Source organism: Lissotriton vulgaris, chromosome 5 (assembly GCF_964263255.1).
Source record: "Lissotriton vulgaris chromosome 5, aLisVul1.2, whole genome shotgun sequence".
In the NCBI taxonomy this organism is placed as follows: domain Eukaryota; kingdom Metazoa; phylum Chordata; class Amphibia; order Caudata; family Salamandridae; genus Lissotriton; species Lissotriton vulgaris.
This window is the reverse complement of record NC_141693.1, coordinates 359,577,051-359,589,566: the sequence shown is the minus strand read 5'-3', so window position 1 is coordinate 359,589,566 and position 12,516 is coordinate 359,577,051. Positions and strand designations below refer to the sequence as shown.

At 44.0% G+C, this 12,516-nt stretch overlaps 1 protein-coding gene across 2 annotated transcripts in view; it reads right to left on the bottom strand.

Moving 5' to 3' along the window:
- Positions 1-414: 414 nt before the first annotated feature.
- RAP1GAP (RAP1 GTPase activating protein) overlaps positions 415-12,516 on the bottom strand; it is an 870,529-nt gene continuing 858,427 nt past the window's right edge. The window contains exons 21-23 of one of the 2 annotated variants that reach the window (XM_086921673.1): positions 6,894-6,997; positions 5,432-5,481; positions 3,534-3,623 (exon numbers count right to left, since the gene is read on the bottom strand). In XM_086921673.1, the coding sequence (XP_086777799.1) occupies positions 5,473-5,481; positions 6,894-6,997 (113 nt within the window). In that variant the 3' untranslated portion in view covers positions 3,534-3,623; positions 5,432-5,472. Of the gene's footprint in view, positions 3,624-5,431; positions 5,482-6,893; positions 6,998-12,516 lie in introns of both variants that reach the window. The other variant, XM_086921674.1, reaches the window with a different exon arrangement.

Sequence of the window (12,516 nt, the reverse complement as noted above, 5' to 3'; positions counted from 1 at the left end):
CACCCTTGTGGCATGGTGCAAGGGTGTCTGCGTTGTAGGGGTGATTGTTTTTGTGCAGGAAGGGATAACTTCCTGCACAAAAACAATCACAAGAGACAGGGGCGGCTCTAGGTTCATGGTGGCCCTGGGCAGGGAGCGTAGGTAGGGGGCCCCGGAAGAGCGGGTCCGGGCGGGGCGGAGCGCGGAGGCCAGTGAAGAGCGGGGGAGGGGGGGTCAGGGTGTTTGGAAGTGGTATAGAGCCAGAGGCCACCAAATCCCTGCCAGGGGCTGCCACACAAATATGTATCCATCCTCAGAGTATTATTATATTAAGGATATATATTGATGTGGTGGCCCCTGGGATTTGCTGGCCCTGTGCAGGTGCACAGCTTGCACATGCCTAAGGCTGCCCCTGCAAGAGGTGTTTTCCTCTTTCTATGTGTGCTGCTGAGAAAAAGGAAAGACGAGGAGAAATACAAGTATTTCTCCTTATTGCGCCTCCATTACGCCTCTCCTGGGACCGATAGGAAAACCCACAGCAACACCCATGGAACGCCCCTTTCACGCAGAGTAATGCATGAAAGGGGGGCATATTTACAAGGCCTCGAAAAGACACAAAGTGTGGCTTTATGTAGGCTTGTCAATATGGGCAGGCACATTGTGCCGCCGGTGTGTCAAAATAAGTGATGCACCGGTGGTGCAATGGGCTTGCAAATATGCCCAAGACTGATTAAGGCTCAGGAAGGTGGGCCTTTGAATTGGAAATTTTACTTTTAGTCTAAAGGTTTTAGAATGAATGCCAAAGCACTAATTAAGATGCATAGAAGAAGCATCTTAAATTAGATATTTTTAACCTCAAATTGAGAATTTGACAGTTTTGCATTCTCTCAAAAAGTTCTTATCCAAGCACTGTAAGCGGACAGTCTCTTCAGCGATTTGAACTCATTTCCATTTTCCGATATAAAGTAGACGCAACATTTCCTAACCCTACTTTGCATTACTAGCCTATATGAGCATGGCCCTTAACCCCTTCAGAAACGCCTGTTGTACGCTCATGACGAGCTCAGCTCATCATGAACCGCGGGTTTTCGCAAAAGTCAGCGCACAGCAGGAAAACGCGTAGCGCGCATGGTGTTAAACCGTCATAAAGCCAAACAGTTTATTCTCCCTGCCATATAAGTTCCTGAAAGAGTAGAAATACACGATACTGCGCCTTCGAGACTACAGCAAGGCCTCTGTATATTCTAACGTCATACCATTATTGCTGCATTACTTCGTGCATGCTAACTGCGCATCAAGAAGCAAATGCCCATCCTGTGCTTCCTCTCTGCTTTCATTGCTCATAGCCATGGCCACTGGAATGTGCGATTCTGTAGCTTTGCCGTTTTCCTCATTATTATGAATTTGCAGCATTTGCCACATAATCCATCATCAGTTGCATACTTTACAGATTTTAACAAAACAAATGTTTCTACCTTAAGCAAATCAAGTTACAAAAAAATTAGCAACAAGCGTTCCCGCACAGTGAAAGCCGCTTTGCAAAGGTTGACTTGTCTTCTATCAGCTGCTTTGGTTGTTAAACTGGTACAAATGAGGTGAAATCTTTGCCCAACCAGTGTTACCATGTGACAAAATTACAAATGAATGAAGTAATACTGTCACAAAATGTGAGGCATTACGCTGCACAATTTGCCTTTTCTTGCCATTTAATTTAGTCAACCCGGACGCATAATTTGGACTTCCCCTGCCATATTATTCCAGTGGCCCTGCTCATGGGCTAAGTGATCTGCAAAATACTACCTTCAGTGCTTCTCTATTTGCTGTTCTAGTAAAAACAGAGGTCACAAAAGCTTCTTAAATTGGCACCCCATTTTTGTATGCATCGTCAGGCCAACCAACTTCTCTGCATCACTTCCTGTAATCCTGAGTCAAGTACCCTACAACTATGTCACTTCCTTTATCTCTGACTCGTGTATCAAATAACCTGCCCTCTCTGTTGCATGTATTCCTTTATCTATGGCTCATGAGCCAAATACCAGGCCATCTCTGCTACACCACTTCCTTCATCCACTGCTTATGACTGAAATAATCCACCTTCTCCGCTGCTTGAATTCCTCAGTTCATGCGCACCCCGCTTCGCTACTTCTTCATATTATGTATTAAGATCTCATGAGCTAGACATCCTATGATGATGTATATAGATTCATTGAAAAAATAGTAGTAGCGGAATAACAGGACACCCATGTCAGTCTTCAACAACATCAGTGTTGCCTACTCATTTGCTACTCTGGAGCTGGTGAGAGGGTAAGGAGCGAAACAAAGAAAGTAGAGAGGACTACTGAAGCCCTACTTACTTTCTGTTTGTCCCACTGTCCACTTGAACCCTGAGAATAGGGGCGGCAGAGGCACTGCCAGGGATACCTTATCACGTGGCAAGCCAAGGGAACGTACCGGCAAGTATGGGGACAGGTGCTACCCGGGCACGAAACAACTGACAACCTTGCCATTACATCACTTCTTACACTGAAGGCTCAAGAATCAAACTCCCTGCTCTTCATGCCGCTCAGCAAACTTTCCTTTTATGTTAGACAAAAATTACCAGTGGGACTAAATAGGATATCCAAAATGGCTAACTGGATCAACTTGTGGGAAACAGCTGCTTTCTGAAAAATAACTATTTCTTTCTTTACTGGCTTTCACTTCTGCCAACTAAATAGTATATTGAGTCATTCAAGAGGTGGGAAGCCATGTTCATTTTGCCCTGTGATTAAATTTGCAAAGGTTGAAAGTAAGATCACTTTGTCAAATAAAAACTGAAGCCTAAGAGACACTAGATGGCTTCTGGGGAGCAGGGAGTTGTGAGGTGCAATGATAATTAACATCACTCGAGACATCTGCCATAACTCCTTGTGATGTGAATTGATGCAGAATAACAACAGCTTGATTTGAAAGTCTTGAAGTTCAGCATTCTTTCTTTCTTCCCCCGCTCTCTTTGGAAGAGCACTTGGGGTAAAGACCGACTGTCTTCCCTTTTTGAAACCATGATGAGGTCCGGGTGCCACTGCACTGTAGTGATGGCTCATGATTGCAGTTAGCACCCAAGTCATATGCAGAGGCGCTTGTTGCCAACGTCCATTGAAATGAGAAGTTTGGAGGCCAGAACTCACACTGCAAGAGCGGAAACTGTCCACAAGCTCCATGAGATGGGAGAGGCTTACTGTTGAGGCTGGGGCTATAGTGCATACTCGTCATCCTCTCCAGAGTTATCCTGCTTGGTGCTTTCCGTACAACAGAATGTAAGGTCTTGACTGTGTCCGAGTCCTTCATATCCCGGGCGATCCATGTCAGGTCTTGTTAGTCAAGTCCTTAGTCTTACTCCAGGCAGACGCTTACTTCTGGTGCAACTCAGTTCTGTCTGGAGCCTGAAGTTACATCACATCCTCACCAGAGGCACCTGTTAACAGATCAGGTTGGCATGGTATGATGGTGTATGGAAGTGAGGGTGCCAGGATCTATCTGAAAAGTGGCCATGCTTAAAAGTGAGGCCTCAGAAAGTTGGGTTTAAGGAGTGGGTTCTCCTCCTCTGCCGTGACGAAGGCGGGGGTCCGGCGAAGGTCCTTCAGCTTGTGCCGCTTCTGGAAACTCTGCATATGAGGGAGAAAAAGCCAGAAGTCAAGAGTTGAAATAACTAGATTCAATGCTTCATTGCTCCCTATTTAGAACCATCCTAGAGACCCGAGTGTAAGAATCAGGAGTCTCATTTACTACTTTTTGGCATAGGGCAGCGCTGCACGTCTCCTTGCTGAGCTGCCCTTCATCAAAAGAAAAGGGTAGGTATGTGCCATTCCTGTCCTCTCTGCCTGTGCCAGCACACAAATTGGTACCTAGTGCCAACGCAGGCACCTTTGAACCATGGTGCAAGGGTGTCTTTGCTTTTGGCATAATTGTTTTTGTGCAAGAAGAGGCACCTACTTGCACAAAAACAATCAATAGAGGCGTTTTCCGCTTTCTATGTGTGCTGCAGTTATTTCTCCTGATTACTCCTCCCCTGGGCATACAGTTTTGATGAATGTCCAAGTTTACAGATCCTTGTAAATCTGAGAATGTGTCAAAACCCATGGGTTATGCAAAGGAAAACCACAGCAACCCCCATGGAATGCCTCCTTGTAGTTTGCGCTGCCTCCATATCTATGACGCCATGCAGGGTAGCTTTGCGTCACTTCATAGATATGATTGAGAGGCCTGTGCCACCAAAGCGTCATAAAAAGTGACACTCCGGTGGTGCAGGCCTCTTGTGAATGAGGCCCGATGTGTACTGATACATCTAAAGTGCTACCAGTGTGACTCCCAAGACTCTTCAAAATTGCGGAGCTTCTTGATATGTGCAGCAAAATGCAGAACAAATTTGAACCTGTAGGAAAGTGTTGGCTCGGTCAGCCCTGGCTCTGGTGTCTGTTCTCTCTGATGAACAGCCTCTAAATTTCCTGGCCCCAACATTATTGATTGATTTCCTCACCTACTACTAATCAGCATCCAGGATTGTCTACCATGCAATGACTGTGGCACAGCCGAAGCTTGCATCTGGCTATGTTGTCACCTCAGAAACTAAGTGGCAGAGACTTGAGTTTTCTCTGCAGCCCTAAAGGGCCCATGGACTCTTGTATCATTGCTTCCTTTGCAAAATGACTGCCATCATCCACAAAGAACCCAAAGTTTCACAGAAGATACATGGGATTCTAATCTCCACTCTATCAGTCCTCCATGCTCCTAGACTCCATAGAAACTATCCATCAAAATTTTGTTGTTTCACTGAATCTTCTTGAAACCAAGGAGTCTAGATGTACTTGGACCCAAGTTCACCTTGTCTAACGTCTCAATCAGCTGTTCCTCGCTGATAAAAACACGCTAACTCTGAAATACGTTGTTTGCTTTTTGCTCAGCGGGTGTCACCTGGCAATTCATACCAACCTGTTTGACTGGTCCAGGGCCAATATTGATTTGCAGTTGAATAGACTACCTTCTATAATAATTCAGGCGATCTAAAAATAATAGAATGGAATGCTGCCCCAATTAATTCCCAGAGGTTAAGAAGCGTTGGATCAAGGATTTTCATCCATCACTTTTTGACACACCCATACACACTATTCGTACACGACCAAGCATCATTTTGTCTTCTAGAGCACTTTGGTAATTACCTTCCCTTAATCTAATCCAGACAACTCTCACAAAATCAGTGTTAAAAATATAATTAAATGTGGCAAGAAATTATCATTAATTTTCCGAAAGCACATACAAAAACAGGGAAATGACACAGATATCAATCTCTTATTTGGATTGTGAGATTCTTCCGGCTTTCCCTGATCGCTCATTTGCATGATCCTCCCCCCAACCTCCAACAAAGGGAAGACTGGAGACAAAATATTTAAAATAAAATAAGAGAGAAGGGTCTGACCTGCTGGGAATGGAAATCCACGGAGAGGCGGGTGGGGAGGGCTAGCAGCTCTGCACAAACAGACACACAGAAAGTATACCATTAAAACAAGGGGACAAACATTGAGGGTTCCATTGGGGACGTTAAGTGTAATAAAATGGGATTCAACTGGAGACATTACAATACAAGAACCTGCTTATCCATAATCCATCCAGGACTTATATTCTTGTATAATTATTTTCCCTCCTCAATCCCCGCCATTGTCCAAGTTGCATCTCTAGTAGACAACTGTGTACAACCAGTTAAATGCACAATGCTGGTATCTTCTGTGGATGTACGTTGTTACCACGCGATGTTGTAAATCGCGGTACTTTACAACGCGTCTTTTACAACGCAAGTCGTTACCACGACTTGCGCTGTAGGGGTGCTGGACTTAGGAATAGTTAAATTTACTATTCCAACACCAGCCTACGTACAATAGGGAAGGTGTTGGAATAGTACATCTATTCCTTAGCCTAGAGCGCCCTCCAGAGCAAGTCGTGGTTACGACTTGCGTTGTAAAAGACGCGCCGTAACTGCACTGCGGGGTAACATCCGCGTTGTAAAGGATGTTCCCCATCTTCTGTGATTCACAGGTCAGAAGTTTGAATCCTGACAAGTGTAACTCAGCCTTTCATCCCAATTATAAATTGTATATGACTATAGTGGAAACTACCATTACTTGTTATCTATATAGGCTGGAAACTATAAAAGGCTTCATTAGAAGTATATAATCACGTTATTGTTCCTACAGACACATCCTGCTTTTCTGAGGGTCCATCTTCTGTAATTATAATAGTGGAGTCCCTCATCATCTCATATTTCTTGCACATGTGCACTTCTATCTCCCCTTTCTTATTGAGTTAGGTAACGTTCTAATGTTTTTTAGGAGAACTCAGTGCCCACGCTTCCCAAAGAGGGCTCATTGACCTTTATGTTCCTTGCACCACACTACGACGCAAATATATGTGGTTATCAGAGCACACAATACCTTGTGAGCCACAGGACACTGCAGTGTTCACCAAGTGTGTTCTCACAGTACACCCTTAAAACACTGCCAGAGTTGGGTCTAGAGAGCTTCATGTTAGCTTTGGTTCCACCAACAGTTGCTTCCATCAGACAGTGCCTAAAGGCTCAGGTGTGTCATCATTTAGTGCAGGCATGGCATAAACAAGCTGGCTTTAAGCTGCTTCGAATCATATACAAATATTGTTGCAAACATCTATTTTTAGCCCATTGGATACCAGTAGTTCATGACCATTTAAATTCCATGCTCAGTAAGCACTATGTAATCCTATAAACTGTAGCAACCGCTTGATCTGCTGACTGTTGGCCTCATTCTACTCCAACCAATGGAAGGTTCACAATAGACTACCCCATGCCCACATGCCACCTGCTTTGCTTTGCTCTCTACGCCACCAAGATGCATGCCCTACGTGCTCACCGGATGGGACGTGTGCAGATCAGACTCCTCCAGCTGGATTTTGATTGCTGGGTATGAAGGTTCCAAAGGTGTTCTGCTGTCCAGCTGCGTAGACTGAAAAGGGCCTGTTCAAGAGAGGGGAGAGAAGCTGAAGAGCAGCAGCAGGCTTACATAAAAAGAATGGAAAGCAAAAACTTGAAAAAGAGACAGGAAGAATGGCGAGTGAGAAGAAGATGGGGAGATGTGAGAAGGGAAAGAGTAAGTAAGAAAAATTAAAGTGAAATATAGATTGAGGTGAATAGAGAGAGAAAAATATGGAGTGAGACGGATGATGAAAGAGAAGGAAAGGAAGAAAAGTGAGCTGGGTGAAATAGAGGAGAGTGTTGTAGTATTTAAGGTTAAAAGACAGAAAAGTACAATTAGAGAAAGGCTGCATGATGACATTTGAAACACTGAATGACTGTCAGAGACTTAGTGAGATTGAATGAAGATATTTACTACAATTATGTTCAGTGTATGCGTTCTGCCCATTACCCCAAAGACTGTGATGATGTTGCACGTTTACCTAGCACTTCAATTTTTATCTTTTTATCTAAACTAGGAGCACTAATAAATGTATTGTAGAAACTGTTATATCGTGTGTGATCATCTTGTGCCCCAGCTCATTCTCATGGAATGTAGAGTTATCTGCTTGGACATTCTAGGACAGCGCATGGGAGGGCAGAGTGTGGCGAAGACAGTTGGTTCTCCGCTTCTTTCCAGACAGCTGTCTGTTAGTTTGGACGACATCATACTGTGCCTCCTGGTCAGCGTTACTAACACTACCGACAAGAAGAAGGAAGCCACGTATTACCGTGAAGTGCACAGACTGGGGGCCTCATGTACTATATTTTAACACAAGGTAGCGCAGCAAGCCTTCCTCCTGCGTGCTGTGTGTCAGAATAAAAGGGCAGAAAAGTGCCGTTATCTACAAGAAACGGCACATTCCTGTCTTTCTCCCCTGTGCTGGCGTTCAAACAGCAGCCGTGCACCATTGCAGACACCCTTGCGCCGTGGTGTAAGGGTGCCTGCACTGCAGGGAGGATTGTTGATGTGCAGGAAGGAACACCTTCTTGCACAAAGCCAATCACAATCGGCGTTTTTCTCTTTCTAGACATGCTGCAAAATGCAGCACACATAGACAGAGCAAATTCTCCTCGCTGCGCTACTCCTACATCTCCCCTGGGAGATGTAGGATTCTGACACATTCCCAGGTTTATGACACTTTGTAAATCTGGGAATGTGTCCGGTTCCATGGATGTTGCGTTAGAACACCCACAGCAATACTCAGAGTAATGCATGAAAGGGGCTCATATTTAGAAGGCCATGAAAAGTCACAGAGGGGGACTTTATATGGCCTTGTAAATATGGGCAGGCACTGCGCTACCTCAGAGTCTGAAAAAGGGACGCACCAGTGCGCAATGAGCTTGTAAATTAGGCTCTTTGTGTTTAAAATTTAATACGGGTGAGTGCCACACATCTAACCTTTGTAGTGCTTTTTTATACATGTGTGCTTTTGCTGTCCAACCCTGATTCTCCAACAGCTGTCCTCCTAGGCTTTAAAATGTTCTTGTCCAGGCCAACGGCAATTATGTTCATGGAAATCAACGCTCTATGGCGGCTACCATATTGTCTCCCTTCACATTCCACTGAAATGGGCAGCATGTTATGGGCACACATGTCCATCTTGTGGCCACTGTAGGAATTGCCTGACTCTGTGTACAAAGCACACTGTTTTTCTTTTCAAACACTTGCAACACTAGTAGCATGAAGTGTTCTTATGTACATTATTGTTATACTTGTTCTTCTCAATTTTTTTTGTTTATAACATATTCATACAAAATAAAAAATGTCCTTCACTTTGGATCAGTGCCGTCTCTGATACACTACGGTTCTATAATGGGAGCCATCAGTCCTCCAATGTTTTTTTTTAAGTCAACTGGGAAACCTTCTTTAGCTTGGATGGAGTGGGCCAAAGCATTTAATGCATTCCTGGGTGCCATTGATGGACTTAAGTTTAAACCAGAGACAATCACATGGTTGCTGGACCATTTTTTCATCTTAGAAGGACCAGAGTATGAGAATGAAGAGGTGTATTAGTATGAGGAAGTGGTAAAAGACAAGAAAAACATTCTGTTACACCACCTGACTTGGTTGTGAGAAGATACAAATTCCTCTCCGGAACAGTTTGCCATCAAGACAATAGCGGTGTATTTGTCCTTATTATGTTTCTTGGCAGCCAAGTGTGAGTTTGGAAACTTTACTGATCAACTTATGAGAGACTACTGGTGACCAGTAGCTGTAATAAACAGATCACTTGCTTGCAAAAATACACCTCTCAAAGAGACAATCGGCATAGCCAAAAGCATCCAAGATTCAAAAGACAAAAGAATAGGTCAAGGAACTCAATACGAACAATGAGGATGCTATCCTTTTTCTTAAAGGCAACAAAAACATTGCACTCAAACCAGTGGACAAGAAGAAATATGCTAATGGGAACAATAATTCTTTTCATTGTGGATCTAAGTTGCAGAAACTTGCAGAGGAGTGTGCGAACTGCCAGTTTCCCCAGAGTGGGTCATATCTTCAAACAGAAATAATGTTAATGTTAGTGAAGATGCTGAAAAAAAGTTAACCAACAATATAGGTAATGCATGAAAATGGCTTCTCAAAATCTATGGATCCCATGCTAACTATTTCTGATTCTAATATCACTATAATTTCAAGAGATACTTTTATTATCATGAAGCTAAATGTGATTGTATCACCTCCTGACATTACACTTCATGGGTATGATGTAGAAAACATTTTCTTGTACGGTTTCTTTGAAACAGTTATGAAGCTTAAGGGGCAAGAGGTACAAGTCAAAGTTTGGGTCACAGAGTGGACCCGCTATGCAGGGATGGCATCATCAATGTTTGAGGATTAGTTGCTCAAACTGGGGTGTACCCAACAAGACTTAAGTGTGGAAGAGAGTAATGTATTTGAGTACAGTAGTGGAAGAACATAAAACAATTTTTAAGGAGAAACCTAAAGGGTTTGACCATGTGATTAAATTGAAGAAGGGGAATGTGCCAGTGGAGCACAATCTGAGGTGTGTTCCGTCAAGGATCAAGGGTGGATTGGAGAAGTCACTTTCCCAACTTTGCACTGAACATGTAAATGAGATTTTGGAGGTATTTTTTGTAGTTATCTCCAATAGTTGTTGCATGCAAAACAAATGGTGAGTTAGGAATGCGCATAGATCTCAGATGTTTAAAAAAGGCTATTTGTGTGAATGGGCATCTCCTGCCCAAAACTGAGGAGATGATTGTTACTCTAGCTGGAGCAAGTTTCTTCTTTATAACTTGGAAATGGAAATGGAAATGGAAATGGAAGTACATTTGTAGAGCGCGAATTGCTGCCCGGAGCCGTCCAAGCGCTAGGAGAATGTAAAGGGAAGGACCTCGTGGAGTGGCTGCCTGGGAGTTAGTAGGGAAGGTTAAAAAGGTAAGTTTTCAGTTGCTTTCGGAATAAGGAATGGTTGGAGTTGGATCGGAGATGAAGCGGGAGAGCGTTCCAGGTCTTGGCCGCATTATATGCGAACATCCTCCCGCCCGACCTGGTCTTTTTTATTTGGAGAGGTGTAGCTAAGAAGGTCTGGCCAGATCGGAGATTTCTGGTGGGAACGTAGTGGGTGATCAGATCCCGGGTGATCATTGGACCCGAATCCCAGAAGGCCTGATGGGCAATGCACAAGGATTTAAAACTAATTCTTTGACGTACTGGCAGCCAGTGAAGGTGGACCAGACCGGCCCTCACTGATTGGGTGCGGGGAAGATCGAGCAGTAGACGGGCCGCACAGTTCTGAACTGTCTGAAGTCTGTTAAGAGTGTAGTCTGGGGCGCCTAGGTATAACACATTGTTAAAATCCAAGCAGGACTGTATCAAGCCCTGTATTGCTACCTGTTTGGCCTCCATGGGGAGGAGAGGCAGGATTTTCATGAGCATTTTGAGGAGGCCGAAGCAGGTTGCAGAGAGCTTAGTGGCCTGGGTTTTGAAGGAGAGGGACCGGTCCAACCATACCCCAAGGCTCTTGATGTTGTCCTTGGGTGCTGGAGGAGGGCCTAAATCAGAGGGCCACAGGGAGTTGAAAAAGAGGGGATCGGAGGGGCCCAGAAGCATCAACTCCGTCTTGTCCCCATTCATTTTAAGGGATGATGAGGACATCCAGCTTTTTACTTCTTTGAGGCATTCTCGAAGTCCGTCTGACGCGGGTGTGTGAGCTACCTGTGCCAGTGAGACCACCAGCTGTGTGTCGTCCGCGTACGAGATGATCTTAATCCCAAAACGGCGGACGACATCGGCCAGTGGCCTCATATATATGTTAAAGAGGGCGGGACTTAAAGAGGAGCCTTGGGGGACTCCACACCTCATATGATATGAAATATGACTTATTCCCAAGTGGTGTTAACTAAAGAGCCCAGGCATTTTACTGCATTTGTAACTCCATGCAGGGTGTTTGAATTTTGTGGGACCTACTTTGGCTGCAGCTGTTGTTCAATGGGTTATAAGTGATGTTAGAAAGGTCTAGAAGGTGTGCTTGTATTCCAGGATGACATCTTAGAGTATCGCAAAGATGACAATGAACCCATTGCTAGCTTGAATGCCATACTTCTGGCACTGGAAGAGAAAGGGTTAAAGTTGAGGAAAGATAGATGACAATTTGGATTGCATGAAGAAGAATACCTGGAACATGTTGTTTTGGGCAAAGGGATTGCCTCCCACCCTGGACTGCACAAGGTAATTGATCAGAAGTCTACACTAGAAAACTGAGACCAACTGCAAGCTTTCCTAGGCATGTGCGGGACTTATGCTAAATTTATTTGTAATTTTGCCACAAAAACAGAGCTCTTACTTGCTCTTTTGAAGAAAAATGCAAGGTTTGCATGGAGTCAGGTGCAATGGTTACTTTTTAAAGAAAAGGCTTTTCTTTAAAAGTTTTGCTCAGCCAAAAGTACCAGTAAAATCTCTGATGATTACTTGTGAGGCCAGTAGTTTTTGCTTAGGGGCAGTTTTCCCTCAAGGGAAGGATGTGTCAAGGAGCTTTGGTGCATTCACCTCTTGCACTCCCAAACCGCAGGAGCAGTAACACTTAGTCATCCAACCTTGAGAACCTTACGGGTGAGTAGTCGCTCTTAACAAATGCCTGATTGATTGATTGATCGATTGATCCAACGTGAAATACTTTCATGTGCATGGGTCGTTGAACTTTTAAGGCTTGTGTGTGGGGGACAAATGTCCTAATGCGCACTGATCATAAACATTTAATACAGATTTTAAGTGGTGTCAATATACACTTTACTAAAGCCACTGCTAGATTGTTTGAACCTAGTGACAAATTGCTGGAATATAATTTTTTCATAGAATATTTGCTTGGGGGTAAGAAAACGAAGGGGGGTATCCTTTCTAGTCTTCCTTGCTCTTGTGATGATGATGAGAATGTGATGGATGAATAACCAGTTGTGGGCTGTCTTCAAGAGAGTATAGTCTGGGATAGGGAAAACTGTGTCAGTGAACAATTGAATAGAGCAGTGCTCTCAGTCAGGATGCTGCATTGACAAGA